Below are 18885 nucleotides of genomic sequence, written 5' to 3'. Positions count from 1 at the left end.
CGATGAAAGTCATCTTTCCGGTATTGATATGCTAGTATGATAAAGTGTCCATTTTATATCCTCATAGTCCTCGTACATATGGGAAATAATAATTTCATGCTGGGCCTTATTTTGATAAGAATTCTTTGACAATTCAAGACACGTTTATAGCATTTGTTTTCTTTAAGTGACATGTTAATGGCCTAATTAACATCTTTGATGGTCTTTAATCTGGTGATCACTTTATCATGGGTTAATTAGTGTTATCACTACGATTTACACGGGTCAATGTTTCCTTCAATCCAGACTATTTGTTACCTTCGTTTCTAAAGGCTTTTTTTTTTTTTGATAGATTTCTAAAATCCACGAATTTAAAAACCCACGAACATGTAAATATTGTTCAAACCACGAAAATTGATACCCACGAATTAAAGTACTTTCACAGTATATCATTCATAACTACACAAACAATGAAATAAAGACTATAGTTGAAAAGCATCTTTATTTAAAAAAAAAAACATATACAGTAAAAAAAAAAGAGATTCGTTAACTCGTGATACACACAGAAACGTAGACAAAAAAATGAGCAGTGCCTTTTCTTATCATAAAAAGTGCCCTGCCCTCCACTGGCACCCTGCCCCTTTTGATTTCTAGCTAGAGCACTGCTCAGTAAATATCATAATCAGCGATACTGCTTTGTCCAGATCCAGGAAGCAGAAATCTGCCATATAACATTAAACACACCAAGAGTGTTACACTGTAGAGATATGTCCCACTATTGCATGTTATACATTGTTAATCTGAAAAGTGTCCTGCAGAACAAAAGCTGCATACATTAATGTGCATGAAAGGTTTTTGACATGGTCTTGACAAAATAGCATTCATGAAGTTGAGTTTAGCTACAATAGGCCAAAAATTGTCATATTCTCCAAACATTTATTAAATCAAATGGTAGTAAAATATGGTCAACTATACATGAAGACAAACCACTCTAACAATTATTTCATAGATCATTGATCAAGGTTAAGTTTTTGGGATCAAATATGCAGCTCAGATACTAGTAGCAATTGGTAAAAAAAAATTTAATGTATGGCATGATTGTAAGGTGAACATGTCCGACTGGCAGGTTCTCATCTGACCTTGACATCATATTCTTGTTTCATTGGTCAATGTTTAGTTTTTGTCCAGTCTGCAACTTCTGTTGCAGATAGCTTGCCATAGGGATAGTGTTGCAGTGAGAGCATCAAGCTTCTTAAATGCTTAATACTTCAGAAGGTAAAAACTGGATCCTTTATACTTTGTATATAGATGCTTTATGTTATGAGACTTCCACCTGTCCTTGACCTCAATATTATTGTTCAGTGACTACTAGTACTTGAAAAAAAGTTAATATTTTTTGTTTTCTTAATTTCTCTCTTAATTTGAGTTATCAAATAACAATATTTGGTATTTACATACCTTGCAAGGTTCTCATGCCCAACAGAGTTTTCACTTGAATCTCTACCTCATTTCATGGATCAGTGAACAAGGTTTAGTTTTCATGGTCAAGTCCATATGGGTCAATATCCTTAATGCGCCTCAAAATGAGGAACACAAAAGTTGTGTGTAAACAAAAAATCTTTGTGTAGTGATATTGGACATGTTTCTATTTTTCACAAGTGACAGCTTAACCATTTGTGTTGATTCGGAAAGTAGAGGAACATAGAATAAATGTGTAAAACTATGGAGCTATTATATATGTTCAAAGTATTAAATTTTCAAAGAACTTATTGTGTTAAAAAAGGGATGTTTTACCAGGAGGTGCAACATCACGAAAGGATTATGGGGATATGCTAATTTAATGAAATAGAAATCTCATGAAAATGTCTCAGTTTTGAAACAAGCCATGAGACATATCCAAGTTAATGATATGGACTGAGGTACAGAAAAAAACATTACCATTACCGCCTATGGAAAAACAATTGCTAATATTGACCCATATCTCATATACTGTAAGCAATAGGTCTACTATATTTTGTGTATGGAATGACTGTAAAGTGTACTTGTCCAACGTGCAGGTTTTCTATGACGGTCTGTTTTTCTAAAAGGGATCTACATGTATTGCATTATGCATACAAAATAATACTGTATGCATAATGATAATGCAATAGATCAACTTTATTTGGTGTATGGAATGACAGCAAGGTGTATATGTCAATCTCATATGTTATGACCTTAGCCTCATTTTTAGCTCACCTGTCCCGAAGGGACAAGTGAGCTTATGCCATCACTTGGCGTCCGTCGTCGTCTGTCATCGTAAACTATTTCAAGAATCTTCTCCTCTGAAACTACTGGGCCAAATACTTTCAAACTTTAACTGAATGTTCCTTAGGGTATCTAATTTATAAATTGTATCCGAAGTTTTGATCTATCAACAAACATGGTCGCCATTGCTAAAAATAGAACATAGGGGTCAAATGCAGTTTTTGGCTTATAACTCAAAAACCAAAGCATTTAGAGCAAATCTGACATGGGGGTAATATTGTTTATCAGGTCAAGATCTATCTGCCCTGAAATTTTCAGATGAATCAGACAACCCGTTGTTGGGTTGCTGCCCCTGAATTGGTAATTTTAAGGAAATTTTGCTGTTTTTGGTTATTATCTTGAATATTATTATAGATAGAGATAAACTGTAAACAGGAATAATGTTCAGCAAAGTAAGATTTACAAATAAGTCAAATGATGGAAATGGTCAGTTGACCCCTTTAGGAGTTATTGCCCTTTATAGTCAATTTTTAACCATTTTTCGTAAATCTTAGTAATCTTTTACAAAAATCTTCTCCTCTGAAACTACTGGGCCAAATACTTCCAAACTTTAACTGAATGTTCCTTAGGGTATCTAATTGGTAAATTGTATCCGAAGTTATGATCTATCAACAAACATGGTCGCCATTGCTAAAAATAGAACATAGGGGTCAAATGCAGTTTTTGGCTTATAACTCAAAAACCAAAGCATTTAGAGCAAATCTGACATGGGGTAATATTGTTTATCAGGTCAAGATCTATATGCCCTGAAATTTTCAGATGAATCAGACAACCTGTTGTTGGGTTGCTGCCCCTGAATTGGTAATTTTAAGGAAATTTTGCTGTTTTTGGTTATTATCTTGAATATTATTATAGATAGAGATAAACTGTAAACAGGAATAATGTTCAGCAAAGTAAGATTTACAAATAAGTCAAAATGACGGAAATGGTCAGTTGACCCCTTTAGGAGTTATTGCCCTTTATAGTCAATTTTTAACCATTTTTCGTAAATCTTAGTAATCTTTTACAAAAATCTTCTCCTCTGAAACTACTGGGCCAAATACTTCCAAACTTTAACTGAATGTTCCTTGGGGTATCTAGTTTGTAAATTGTATCCGAAGTTATGATCTATCAACAAACATGGTCGCCATTGCTAAAAATAGAACATAGGGGTCAAATGCAGTTTTTGGCTTATAACTCAAAAACCAAAGCATTTAGAGCAAATCTGACATGGGGTAATATTGTTTATCAGGTCAAGATCTATCTGCCCTGAAATTTTCAGATGAATCAGACAACCTGTTGTTGGGTTGCTGCCCCTGAATTGGTAATTTTAAGGAAATTTTGCTGTTTTTGGTTATTATCTTGAATATTATTATAGATAGAGATAAACTGTAAACAGGAATAATGTTCAGCAAAGTAAGATTTACAAATAAGTCAACATGACGGAAATGGTCAGTTGACCCCTTTAGGAGTTATTGCCCTTTATAGTCGATTTTTAACCATTTTTCGTAAATCTTAGTAATCTTTTACAAAAATCTTCTCCACTGAAACTACTGGGCCAAATACTTCCAAACTTTAACTGAATGTTCCTTAGGGTATCTAGTTTGTAAATTGTATCCGAAGTTATGATCTATCAACAAACATGGTCGCCATTGCTAAAAATAGAACATAGGGGTCAAATGCAGTTTTTGGCTTATAACTCAAAAACCAAAGCATTTAGAGCAAATCTGACATGGGGTAATATTGTTTATCAGGTCAAGATCTATCTGCCCTGAAATTTTCAGATGAATCAGACTACCTGTTGTTGAGTTGCTGCCCCTGAATTGGTAATTTTAAGGAAATTTTGCTGTTTTTGGTTATTATCTTGAATATTATTATAGATAGAGATAAACTGTAAACAGGAATAATGTTCAGCAAAGTAAGATTTACAAATAAGTCAAAATGACGGAAATGGTCAGTTGACCCCTTTAGGAGTTATTGCCCTTTATAGTCAATTTTTAACCATTTTTCGTAAATCTTAGTAATCTTTTACAAAAATCTTCTCCTCTGAAACTACTGGGCCAAATACTTCCAAACTTTAACTGAATGTTCCTTGGGGTATCTAGTTTGTAAATTGTATCCGAAGTTATGATCTATCAACAAACATGGTCGCCATTGCTAAAAATAGAACATAGGGGTCAAATGCAGTTTTTGGCTTATAACTCAAAAACCAAAGCATTTAGAGCAAATCTGACGTTCGGTAATATTATTTATCAGGTCAATTTCTATCTGCCCTGAAATTTTCAGATGAATCAGACAACCTGTTGTTGGGTTGCTGCCCCTGAATTGATAATTTTAAGGAAATTTTGCTGTTTTTGTTTATTATCTTGAATATAATTATAGATAGAAATAAACTGTAAACAGCAATAATGTTCAGCAAAGTAAGATCTTCAATTAAGTCAATTTGACCAAAATTGTCAATTGACCCCTTAAGGAGTTATTGCCCTTTAAAGACTTTTTTCACAATTTGTTCATCATGTGTTGACTTACTTTAAAAAATCTTCTCCTTTGAAACTGCTGTATCAATTTCAGCCAAACTTAGGCTAAATGAGTTTCAGAGTATCTAGTATAAATTTTATATTTTATTTCCTTGTATGTCAAGAAACATAGCTCCTATGGCTAAAATAGAACATAGGAGAAAATGATTATTTTTTTTGGCTTTTGAAGAAAAAATAGGACGATCCAAAAAACATTTAAATAAATTGAAAAGCCAAAATAATTATTGATGAGAGATTTAACCAAAAGAATTAAGGTGAGCGATTCAGGCTCTTGAGAGCCTCTTGTTATAGTTCATTGCTCAATGATTAGTTTTGTATACTACAGCAAAAGGGGGGGGGGGGGGGGGGGGGGGTTTCAATTTTCCTCATTCCAGATTTTCAAATTTTCAAGTTCATTAGACCACATTTATTCTGTGTCAGAAACCTATGCTGTGTCAACTATTTAATCACAATCCAAATTCAGAGCTGTATCAAGCTTGAATGTTGTGTCCATACTTGTCCCATCCGTTCAGGGTTCGACCTCTGCGGTAGTATAAAGCTGCACCCTGCAGAGCATCTGGTTATTTTTTGGTCTGTTTTTTAAGTCTCCTACTGTAGGATGGAACTTTGTAGTACAATTTTAGAGAGATCCTTTTACTTGAAGTCATATGAAACCTCAAATTAAAAAAAAAAATAATGCATATGTTTTTTATAACTAATTGGATAGTTTTCATTATAAAACTAATGTACATATACTTTTTTTTGAAGAAAATTCTTTAATTTGTTCATATTTAGAAGAAGTTTACTTAATTTGAATTGCTTCCTTCCAGGAAGCAATTTGCCGATATATTTTATATATTTTCCGTATGCAAAGTAACCTCAGCGTGACCCACTCGTAAAAATCCTGTGATCGCAATATGCATGGATCTGTCCTTTAAATAAATTATTATCTGATTGTACATGTTAAACACGTACTCAATATCCACGTTTAATTGTTGATTGTTTACTATAAGGTGTCAATCGGTAAACTTAGGCTTGTAAACCTGACATTGAAGTAGCTGCCATTTTTTCACTTCATAACAGACAGAGAGAAAAAAAAACATGACGATTAAAAGATATGGTTGCGTAAAAAATGATAAAATCGTGCACAGAAGACTAAGTTTATGTTATATACATGCATTGGTTTAAGAATTGGATAAACATTATTTTTCATCGGTCACTCATGTCTTATGACTTTAAACACACGTTATTGTCTGGAAACTAGAAAAATGCTTGTTTTTTGCCCCTTGAACCTGCATGCTTGGGGCAATTACCCCAAAACTCAATCCAAGACTACCTTTTGTGATATGGAACCTTGTGGTACAATATCAGAAAGATCCATACACTCATACACAATATAATGTCCCGAAACTACAAAAATGCTTGTTATTGACTGCTTCATAGCCCTTAATTCCTAATCTGTTGGCACCATAATCCCTAAATGAATCCAAACCTTCTACTTGTGGTACAATTTAAGATCAATCAAAATACTTATACACAAGCAGGTTATTATCCTAAAACTAGAAAATAGCTCCTTTTGGACCCCCAATTCCTAAAAGATTGGGACCATACCGACCTTCCTTTTGTGGCATTGAACCTTCTTAAAAAATTTCATAAAGATCCATTCACTTAAACTTAAGTTATTGTCTGGAAACCAAATGTGTCTTAAGCGGCGACGACGTAGACGACATCATACCATTATACAATCCAAATTTTTTTTGGAAATTGTATAAAATTCAGTTAAAAAAGATGGATACAAATGGAAATACTAGAGTGGAGATGTCCAGGTACTTGTTTATCCCAACAACAAACCAGATGCTCCGCAGGGCGCAGCTTTATACGACCGCAGAGGTTGAACCCTGAACGGTTGGGGCAAGTATGGACACAACATTCAAGCTGGATTCAGCTCTAAATTTGGATTGTGATTAAATAGTTGACACAGCATAGGTTGCTGACACAGAATGAATGTGGTCTAATGAACTTAAAAAAAAATGTTTGCCTTTGAGCAATTCACTATGCTGTTGAATATTAATCGTCTCAAAAAAATGTTTGAAGAAATATTCTTTTTATTTATGAAATCTGAAATGAAAAAAATTGACCCTCCAATTTTTTTTTCACATCCCCCTTTCCCTTATTTCAAAACTGATCTCAATTCAAATTTCTAATGAAGTTTGCAACAATAACTACTCATTTAAATACATCATAAAATATTAAAATGTAAAAAAAGTGCTTGTTATCACTGAATGGTAAAGATTGTTTTAATCTATCAGTTGGTAGTAAAAGTGAATATACATTGTATATTGTATAAAACAATGATTTAAGTTGATTCAACTACTATTCTGGACAAAGAACGATAACTCCAATTGAAATCCAATTGGAATTTCTTGCTATTGCACAATATTGTGCAATTAGATATTTCTTGCTATTGTGCAATACTGTGCAATTGAAAATATTTGCTATTGCACAATACTGTGCAATTGAAGATTTCTTGCTATTGCACAATACTGTGCAATTGAAGATTTCTTGCTATTGCTGAATACTGTGCAATTGAAAATTTCTTGCTATTGCACAATATTTAATATAATAATTTTGGATCCTGATTTTGACCAACTTGAAAACTGGGCCCATAATCAAAAATCTAAGTACACGTTTAGATTCAGCATATCAAAGAGGCCCAAGAATTCAATTTTTGTTAAAATCAAACTTAGTTTAATTTTGGACCCTTTGGACGTTAATGTAAACCAATTTTAAAACGGGACCAAAAATTAAGAATCTACATACACAGTTAGATTTGGCATATCAAAAAACCCCAATTATTCAATTTTTGATGAAATCAAACAAAGTTTAATTTTGGACCCCGATTTGGACCAACTTGAAAACTGGGCCAATAATAAAAAATCTAAGTACATTTTTAGATTCAGCATATCAAAGAACCCCAAGGATTCAATTTTTGTTAAAATCAAACTAAGTTTAATTTTGGACCCTTTGGACCTTAATGTCGACCAATTTGAAAACGGGACCAAAAATTAAGAATCTACATACATTGTTAGATTCGGCATATCAAAGAACCCCAATTATTCAATTTTTGATAAAATCAAACAAAGTTTAAATCTGGACCCTTTGGGCCCCTTATTCCTAAACTGTTGGGACCAAAACTCCCAAAATAAAACCCAACCTTCCTTTTATGGTCATAAACCTTGTGTTTAAATGTCATTGATTTCTATTTACTTATACTAAAGTTATTGTGCGAAAACCAAGAATAATGCTTATTTGGGCCCCTAATTCCTAAACTGTTGGAACCAAACCTCCCGAAATCCATCCCAACCTTCCTTTTGTGGTCATAAACCTTGTGTAAAAATGTCATAGATTTCTATTTACTTTTACTAAAGTTAGAGTGTGAAAACTAAAAGTATTCGAAAGACGATGACACTAACATGATACCAATATGCAGCATTTTTGCACCTGTCCCAAGTCAGGAGCCTCTGGCCTTTGTTAGTCTTGTATTATTTTAATTTTAGTTTCTTGTGTACAATTTGGAAAATTAGTATGGCGTTCATTATCACTGAACTAATATATATCTGTTTAGGGGCCAGCTGAGGGACGCCTCCGGGTGCGGGAATTTCTCGCTACATTGAAGACCTGTTGGTGACATTCTGCTGTTGTTTTTTCTATGGTCGGGTTGTTGTCTCTTTGACACATTCCCCATTTCCATTCTCAATTTTATTGTTAATATGCTGCAACATTGATCTTTTACCCAATAATTTATTAGATTCTTTCCCTTCCTCATATCTTGTACCTATACAAGATTTATTTGAAAAAACCAAAAACGTTGACGTCAAAATCAGAGACACTTCATTATTCATAGGTTGACTGTTGTTTCTTTTAAAATCAGCAAGGGAAACAGAGATATCCACAGGAAAGCATATGTATAAAAATTTACATATATTAAGTATTTACGTCCTATTGAATGTATAACCTATTAGCCTTAAAATCAACAGGTCTCTTCCTTTGTAAATGATTCATGTTTACTAAACAAGGAAAACTCAACACTCCATCCAGAAAGCATTTGTTTCAAATGGAGATATAACTATATTCCTCTGAGAGAAAATCCAAGACCGGACAGGCGTTCATTATATTTGTAGAAACAACACACATATGATACATTGGTTTAAGAATTTATTAGCTGTTTGAAAACATTTGCTAAAGATATGTACCACAACCATTCACCTCTCATCCTCCTAGCATGTTTCACATTTACATAACATGATATTGTGACATTGGTGCTGGAAATATTCTTTTAACATCAGGTTCATTGTTAAAATCTGTCGACACATTTTAGTATAAAACAAATCTCAGCTCTCATTAACTTTTTAATAATAATAAATTATGACATAACATTATATCTCACTTTTGAAGAAGCTTAGCAATGTATCATAACACTTCAGTAATGACTTTATATAAACTCGCAACAATGCTGGTGGGTGAAAATCTCAATACTGCAAATGTCAAATTCCATGAGAGAAAGATGATTGCTTATCTAATGTAAATTTCTACATGTTTATTTCAAAATGTCAATATCAGATCATGACTAGTCTTTGTGAATATTGTATACAACGACGACATGTATAAAACTATGTACATGAACGATGATATTGTCTTTAAATTTAAAACAGTAATGTGCTCATTCCTCCCATTTCACTCTGTTCTTTAACGAATATTTCGAAATATTGATAAATAATTGTAACAGCTAATAAAATTCCTGTACCACTTCCAACAGCACCTATAAAGAAACAAAATTAATATTAGTAATAAAATAAAGAACACTTTAAATACATGGTAGTTTTTTTTCGGTTTAAACGTTTTTGTCTAAATGCAGAATCTTGTGTTAGATCTCTGTCTACTTCATTTAAAGTTATTATAATCCACAGTATGATTAAGAGATAAGTATGCAGATGAAGCACCCATCTTAGGTTGTAACTGTTAAATAATTATTTTATTTGAAGCCACTTCCTGTATGTTTACCGCTTGAGTATATCCTTTATGTACATCTTACAAAACTATTGTTGAGGCAGACAAATTTCATCAAGGTAAAGGCAAGGTGATGATGTTATCACTCTAAATTTGTTGTGGTTTTTCTCCATTTCAATTCGTCAAACATTTTGCAGCAAATCAACTGAATTGGTTTTGAAAAATTCTTTGTACTTTAATTAGAAAACTTGAATGACCAATTTATTTTTATCCTTTGAAAGTATTTTTAAGTTGTTGCACCAATTTATTCTACTTACCCATAAAATCTGCCATGACAGACAAGGCACCTATACAGAGACCACCAAATGCAGCAGCAGTTGGAATATATCTATTTAATTCATGTATCATAGATTGTTCTCTATGTCCTCTCATTACCATCTGTTGTTCCTTTAATTGTTTAGCAACCTGTAATAAACAAATAAAATGAGTTTTATGTCAATGGCAAATATATTTTCCCATTTGTATTTCACACATTTCATATAATTTTCTCAGCTTTGAATCATGGAGCCCAATATGACATTTTAGGCACTTTACCTATTTACTGTTCAGTTTAAATGATAGTGTAAACCTCATATATGGATCCAAGAAATGTATATCATTTATCCTATTTATTTAGTTATTTTTAGATATCTCATTTAATAAACATATTGTTATGTTAACTTAATAGGTTTAAAACAGGATCATTACGGGTGTATAATTTAGTTTACCTAAAAGGTTCTTTTCCTTAAAAGTTTCAAAACTTGCTGAATTCCCCAAAAGACCCACAACTCTTAACACAAATATATATGACAATTCAAGTTTAAAATACTTACATCTTTAGCACTAGATCCTGATACATCAATCCATGTCTTAGAAAAGAAAGCACATGATCCCAACATGAAGAAAATGTAAAGAACAGCGTGTACTGGATCCTCTCCAACATGTGATAATGTTTCTGGTGGCGAGAGATAGTAACATAATCCTCCAATAGGGTAAGATCTGGCTGGTCCACCACCTCCAACATCCTACAAAACATCATTAATAACTCATCAACAAAGAAAATAACCTCTGGTATGTTAATACATGTACAAATTTTGATATCAGTATTTTGTGTAAGACTCCTAACATTTTTAAATTAGTGTTCATCTATAGCATTATTTGTTCTAGGTTCAAATCAATCTGCTAAGCATGCAGCATTTACAACTTGGTGAAAAAATTGCCCTGTAATATATCAAGGTTGTATAACATGCCTTGTGGAGGCTTCATTTCTTATGAAAATGTTAATTATCTAGCTACATTCGTAACTGTTTTATTTAGTTAATGATGATTTTATAATTTATTAGGCATATTCTTCCATTACCATTTTTGCAGAAATAAGTTATGAGCTTTTTTAACATTCAATTAAGTGTATCCAATTTTTAGACAGAGAGGAAAGGAAAGGTACAAGAAATGTGAAAACCCTTACATTGGATTGTATAATAAGGTAATACAATTTATACTTACAGCCCAAACTCCTAACAAGTTGATGAAAAAGTTTCCACTGAATTTTGTTGCCAACATCTACAAAAGAAATGATATCATATAAATCAATGTACATTTGTATAGACTGAGGTTTTAATATCAAAATTAAGTCTATTTCACTTGATTGGTTCCAAGATTATAAGAGCTTATTGTCTCAATGAACATATCATATCAGAGATTAACCAAATTATTAATAGCATTCTATATATGATACAGTAAAAATGAAAGCATCATGAATATTTCTTTTCAATGATCTTTATAAATGAAAATTATATTCTTCTACATTAAGGTGCTAATGAAATAGTTTTAAAACATTCTGCTTAAAACCCAGTAAGCCAGTTGAACAAAAAAATTGATTTTCTGTCAATCCTAATGAATATCAAATTACCTGAGAAATGACATAAAGATTTGAGACTAGGGCAGACTGTAAGATAATTGGAATGTTGGATGTGTAAAACAGTTTGATTGGGTAAGAACTGTACTGTCCCCTGTAACGAGCTGATTTGATTGGTAAATCCACACGGAATCCCTGAAAAAAATACATAATGATAGGACTAGCAGAAATATGTCATGCAATGGCTTAATATTTGAATTAAGATGTTGACAAAAATTTATCTTTTTAAAAATTTTTATCACTGTAACAATTTGTAAATGAACAAAAACTCTTTCTTAAAATCTTTAATCATAACAGAAAATTGTCTGAACTGAATCTATTTGATATAAATTTTCTCCAGTTCTTCATTCAGAAATTTAACAAAAATATTACAATAGAAACAAGTTTTCTTGTATAATCAGAACTTTTTAATAACACACAGTTCCTTTTTTTGTTGTTCTTAATATTACCTGGAAATATATGACTATAGCAAACACCAATACTGTTGCCAACAAATTCATCAAATTTGGAAGATTTTGTCTGTAGAAAGCTTCACGTAAAGCTCTGACTTTGTCATTCTTGGTGGCAATCAAATGGAACAGTGCTATAATAGCTCCTTCAAACTCGGTACCTCTTCCTGTATTCACCGTCGCAGGACTAAACGCCTTCCAAACAATTGTTTCACAAATATTCGTGGCTATGAAAAGTGAAATACCAGATCCTAAACCATAGCCCTTCTGTAACAACTCATCTAACAGAAGGACGATCAGGCCAGCAACAAACAACTGAAATAATGGAGACAGTGATTAAATTGAATCTATTTGAATATTTTGTGCTTTATAGGAGAAAGGAAAGTTTATTTCATCATATTATTACCTTTTTCTTTAGTTTGATTCTCATAAGAATCATAAGTCCTTACGAAACAAAAGTTATTTATTGTTTGCATATAAACTATAAATTCAATAAATACCTGTATAATGATGATGAGACAAACACCAGCTCCCATGTCTGATGGGTCACCATACATTCCAGTCATCACATAAACAATGGCCTGACCTATTGTTATAACCATTCCAAATACTATCAAAAGAAAGAAAAGTTGTATTTAATATATAGTACACATTATCAGGGAGAGAAACAGAAGACAAATATTTGTTTATTGGTATATATCAACAATTAGTAGAGTTGTTGTCAATATCAACAATAAGAAATTGGTTGGATTGAATTAGTAAAAAATTTTCAATGTGATTTTTTAGACAACTGAAGAAAGGTACTCCATAATTTTATATAACCTCCATTTTATATAATACAATCACAAAAGGTTAGTAAGTATGAATTACATTCTTGGTTTCTTAACAGTATGTAACTTACATTTTTGTGCTCCATTGAAGAGAGCTCTGTCTTTTGGGGTATCTCCGACTTCAATGATTTTAGCTCCCGCTAACAGCTGCATTATAAGACCTGATGTTACAATTGGAGAGATACCCAGTTCCATAAGAGTACCTAGAAAGAAAGAATTGTGTGATTACTCTTACTTCAAGACAATCATATTCCATAGTGAGGTATAATGAATGTATTTAGGCCAAAGCAAGCAAGACGAAAATATTTGAAAAATTCTAAATTTAATAGCATCACTTTATTTATTCTTGAATATCCCCATTATTTAAAAATATTAGGGAGCCTCCCAGTCATCAATTCAAGTTTCCAGAAATTTGTCTAAACTATTTCCCTGTTGCATGTATTGTTGATTTGTTCTTTAAATTTCCCAGAAGATAAAAGTTAAAACCAAAGTTGATAACACATTTCCACATGATTATACAAGCATTTATTTAGCAAATATTTCAAACAATTTCACACACAAAGAATGTAACAACACTTATATTTTTTGTATGTGACAACACAAGTTGTAATTATTAATTATTTTTTTATTGTTATCTTCTGCTGTCTATAAACGCCAACCATACCTCTGTTAGAAGCTAAGATAACTCTTTGCCAGTAAAAGGGATCTGCAGAGTCTGATGACATAATTCCAAATAATGGAATCTGTAAAAAAAAAAAGTTCAATGTTTCAATTAAAAGTGATAATAAACTGACAATTGAGCAATAAAATCAAACTTACCTTTACACTTATCACATTAAATAATTTTATAAATTCCTAATCAAATTATTTTTGACTTACAATTTTAGCATAAACCAAACATTGCCAAATGCATAAATATGATATAGCGAAACACCTTTAAAAAAAAATATATATATATAGACATACCAGTGTCCGGTGAGACAGTGTATCCCAAACAATGTCTGACCGACAAAATGTCAGACAAAAAATCATTCCGACAGACAAATCTTTTAAGATTTTTTGGTTAAATGTATAGAGGAAAGGTTCATATTTCTTTTTCGGTCCGACAAACGCTAAAACAGTTTGGCACAGATCTGTCATGAGTATTAAGAAAAGAAAAATAAACACAACTGTTGAACTTACCTGACAACACACCAAGAAGATGAACAATGTGATTGCAGTCCATAGTACTTTTTCTCTGAACTGGATCTAAAATATTAATTGATATATGTCTCAATCATAATAATCACAAATCATTTCCTTAAAAGTCAGTCTAGTTTTGTGCAGTGCAAGTTTTCTGTGATAGGAAGAGAGCATTATTAGTTCAAGCAGGTCTACCTCTGCCTTTAGAAATACAGTACTATCTAGTATTTTTATGAAGTTTGAATAGATACCAAGAACACAGTACTGGTTGATTGTTCAGAATTGCAACTTCTAACTCATTTTACTTAAATGTTTATATTAGTCTTGTAATTTTTTGATAAATAGAAAATTAATACACTGAACAGTTATTTCTGTGGTATTTAAATGAAGAATGACTTTTATTTACATATAACAATGTATTACCCCAAAAGGACTGCAAATTTAAAGAGTTCTATACAATTCAAGTACATGTACAAGCATGACAAGTTTGATGATTGGGTGTATGTTCCAAACTAATCCAGCATTTTTTCAGTTTAGTTTGATTCTATTCAATGATAAAAACAACAATAAACATTGTTTATTCATTAGAATCATCAATTTGTAAAGATATTTTTTTTAATTGAAAGTAAAATTTTAACAAGAACTAACCAGGCGTGGCAAAACCTAGGTTTTTAAAGCGACTCAAACCAGTGCTCTCCCCATGTTTTTTAAGCACCTTGGTAATATGATGCATACACTAGCTGTGGAACTGTAACTCTTATGGTCCTTTTTTTTATTTATTTTGCAAACGTACGCAAATAGTCAAAAAATAACATAAGGACATAAGAGCTATCGTTCCACAACTAATGCATACACATGCATGAATGTGATGCTATCTAAAATTATTTTCTTTCATGTTATGGATGAAATTAATGCTTTAATTTCCAAAGTGAAGAAAAACTTCCTCTACTCAGCCCTATTATACTGGTAATATTGGAAGTACATGTACATATATTTTCATAGAAATGACTCCCCATGTGTATTGTACAAAAATAACCCAAGGTCACTTTGGAAACAATGCATTTGTACTTCTTTCTTCTTCCTTTTTTGTTATTTACATATGGTTAAATACAAACCTTAGGGTTATTGGTACAGGGTTATTGTATATCTTGAGGCAATATTTATAAAATTTATGGAGTGTCAATTTTTGATAAATTGCAATTCGAGTTAATGTCAACAATCATGACAATTGAAAAAAATATATATATATATTTACAAAACAATAAAAAAAATTACACAAGTGCAATTATCATGATTATAGAATAAAACTGCAATACTGAGGCTTTTAATTATACCCCTACAGGTTGATTATGCCATTATTAAAAATGAATGCATACATTGTTTGCTAAAAAAAGCAAGCATTTCAAATTATTCAACAATAAATGAAGTACAAACATTTTTTTTAAGTAAAATTTTTCATTTAATTTAAATAATAAAATTACCCATAAAAAAGAAGTACACCTCCTACAAAATTATACCCATTTCTAATTTCATGATTATTAATATATTTAAAAGTGCTTGATAAAATATAACTTTCTTTTGATACTGGAAACGAATGAACACACATGTCAGGTTTAACTTAAGTCAAACTTTCACAATGAGAAAAAAAGCCATTCAATGACCAGTTAAGAAACATCTGTTACAGTATTTATCATATGCTGTAGTGTACTTACAAAATTTACTGACACATGACTGATGGGTAAATAATTTTAAGATATAGATGTTGTTCAAAATAATCCTTACCTTTCTGTCAGGTTTAGCTATCTCAGGAAGCACTGCACAAAATGGCTTCACAAATTCAAGGAATTTTACTGAAACAAAAAAGAAAATTATAAACAGTGCAGATAGTTACATGTATATGATATCCATCACAGAAGAATATATTTAAATTCTTTAATGGATGTCTATGGAAAAGTAACATTTTTGTTGGCACCCTCATATAGATACAATATTGAGACATTTAATTTTTACCTGTTAATGTAGGCCTCTAAATTCAATTCTAGATTCTAATATCTTTGAGTTACATCACAGTTCATATTGGTTTTGCCATTTCCACTCTTGCTAATTTAAACTTGTCTCACTTTTTCTTAAATCATTGAATACAAATACAGGCACTATTTTTTTCTTAAAGTCAGTGTTGTAACTCTTTTGATGAAAGAAAACCAATTTTTCAATGTTTGATCAGAATTACATCAAATTTATTCCTTTGCCACATATTTTGACAATAGAGAAATGTGTTAAAGTTCAGTAAACATAAAGGTGGATGACATTGCCACATGACAATATACAAGTCATATGTTTAAAAACTTGCCCATGGTTTGTTTCTGATAATAGAATACTGTTTAATTACTGATTTTGCTGTAAATTTGAAATTTTAAGTAGTCTGCAGGTAAAATTAAAGTGCATTTTTGTAAACTAAGTGATAAACTGAGCATCTTTCTACCATATGTTTCTGATGCAATCATCCATCATTTTAAGTGGTGCATTTAATTTTGTTGAATAAAATACTGTTAATTTTTTTCTTCTACATTTCGAATATGATTTCGTAACAATCATAACACTTTTGAATTTTCGTCCTGCACGAAATCATTCCCAATATTGATATTGACATTGTCTACATTTGTAACTCAGAAACTGTCCTTTCCTAAATTAAATAAATCTTTTTTAAAAATCTGACAGTTAACGGGGTATTGTTGCCAATTTATAATCTCCATGCAAATAATTATCTTCCACAGCTCTGCAAATTTAAAGGATTAAGAGACGAAATGGAGAAAAATATGATCGCCACGTATACACAAATAAACTAACTTCAGTGTTGTTTTCTTGTAGAATACAATATGTTACAGAATAAAAATGTAAGGTATGACTAGAAAAGTGATAACTTACTTCCCATCTTTCTTTAGTGATCTTTTACCAGTTCCAACAGTGCAGTTTTAACAAAATCTATTTCAAAATTGAGGATAGCCGGTTTCAGCTTTGGTCCTCGGGTCAAAAAGACACGTCACGCATACGAGACTTAGAACGAGACTTCCTGTTTATTTTAAATTGGACAGCGATGCATCGAACATTGACACGCCCTTTTAATGTCTTTTTATATAAACAAAATTTTCTCAATAAAGTATAAAACATGAATAAAAAATTGATAAAAAATTATTTGTTCTGAAGAATCTGGGTCCATTCCGCCCCATTCCTTTTCACGTGGAGAGTTCGCCCCAATTTTTAGAGGGGCAATACCTTTTTATGTTAACCAATACTATACAAATCCTTGTGTTAACCGACCTGTTTTGGTCCGTTTCAAGGTGTTGTTTTACTGTTGTGAATATAACATTTTAACTGTTAGCTGTTTTCAACCCACTTTGTTGACTGTTCATAGCATTTTTGTATCTGTTGTTAACTGTTTTTACCAATTTAAAACATGTTAACGGACCTCCTATTGCCCCCTTTTTTTAGTTTCATCATGATAATAATAATAATAATAATGATTTATTTTATTATAGTGTCACATATTTGATCAAACATATATATACACAATTTCATAAACAACACAAAATAAAAAGACCAAATGTCCAGCCTTATGTAGACTTATGAGACACTTAGGCAGCAACCATTTGATTTTCTGGGGGGGGCTATGGGTTTTTTTTCTGGACAAATTTTTTTTTTCGCCTGCGGCGAAAAACAATCTATTTTTTTCGCGACAAGTCGAAAACAATTTTTTTCTTTCAATTTTAGCATTACATATAGTGGCAGCTGAGGGTGAAACAAACAATTTTTTTTTCTCAGAATCAAAAACAAATTATTTTTTTCTCCAAAAACTGGAAACAAACTTTTTTTTCCAAAAAAAACCATAGCCCCCCCCCAGAAAATCAAATGGTTGCTGCCTTATGTACAAACATTTCTAAAATCAAAAATCATGATGATTTATTTTTGATTATGTGATTGTATATTGGTCTATATTGGCAAAGCAAAATGTGACTACTTGGCCGGACTTCCCTACGAGGAACTTCACTCAGTTTCAAATTGATTAATAGCTGAGACTTTCATGATCCAGGCGCGGATCCAGAGGGGGGGGGGGTCCGGGGGTAGGAACCCCCCTTTTTTTTGGACGATCAATGCATTTGAATGGGGACATATAGTTGGAACCCCCCTTTGTCCTGGGTTAGGACCCCCCCCTTTTTTTAAATGGCTGGATCCGCCCCTGTGATCATATCGGAGGGGTGCCGTGGCGTTTTTGGCAATGAGGTCACGGGGACCTGAGAGATTTATATGTATGTATCTGGTTGGATATGTGGGATCAGAGACATATATATACACATATGTCTGCATCTGTGTATATATGTCTCTGGTGGGATATATACTATCCACACGTGTTGCAACATCTACTTTAGTGATCTCAGATTATACAGCTGCATTATGTGAGAAAAAAGGTACCGTGGAGACAGGACAAATTTTTTTTGGCACTCACCTTTTTCTTTTTTTTTTTTTCTTTTTTTTTCTAAATCCGTTTTTTTTTCAATTTCCAAGTTAACTATCCACAGCGGTAACAGATGTATTATATAGAGTAAATTATTGACTGCTCTGGATAGTAAAATTTGAATTGATAGTAAATAAAAAATACAACGGGTATTTGTAACTACTTATATTTTTTT

At 31.9% G+C, this 18885-nt stretch overlaps 1 protein-coding gene across 1 annotated transcript; it reads right to left on the bottom strand.

Annotated features, from left to right (window-relative positions):
- Positions 1-8976: 8976 nt before the first annotated feature.
- On the bottom strand, positions 8977-17261 carry LOC143045292 (protein transport protein Sec61 subunit alpha). The gene is made up of 12 exons (XM_076217687.1): positions 17126-17261; positions 15983-16050; positions 14201-14266; positions 13683-13761; positions 13090-13221; positions 12689-12798; positions 12189-12503; positions 11734-11874; positions 11328-11384; positions 10658-10849; positions 10103-10250; positions 8977-9597 (listed from the first exon to the last, which is right to left on the bottom strand). The coding sequence occupies exons 1-12, from the start codon at positions 17130-17132 to the stop codon at positions 9482-9484; spliced, it is 1431 nt and encodes a 476-aa protein (XP_076073802.1). The 5' UTR covers positions 17133-17261; the 3' UTR covers positions 8977-9481.
- Positions 17262-18885: the final 1624 nt, after the last annotated feature.

The sequence above is a fragment of the Mytilus galloprovincialis genome, chromosome 1 (assembly GCF_965363235.1).
Source record: "Mytilus galloprovincialis chromosome 1, xbMytGall1.hap1.1, whole genome shotgun sequence".
Taxonomy (NCBI): Eukaryota; Metazoa; Mollusca; class Bivalvia; order Mytilida; family Mytilidae; genus Mytilus; species Mytilus galloprovincialis.
This window is presented reverse-complemented; position numbering and strand designations above follow the sequence as displayed.

Excerpts from the sequence above, each read along its gene's own strand:
- LOC143045292 (XM_076217687.1), bottom strand. Across the intron at positions 14,267-15,982 it reads TAGCTAAACCTGACAGAAAG|ATCCAGTTCAGAGAAAAAGT; the intron begins GTAAGGATTATT and ends TTAATATTTTAG. Across the intron at positions 10,251-10,657 it reads CAGGATCTAGTGCTAAAGAT|GTTGCTAAACAATTAAAGGA; the intron begins GTAAGTATTTTA and ends TGTTTATTACAG.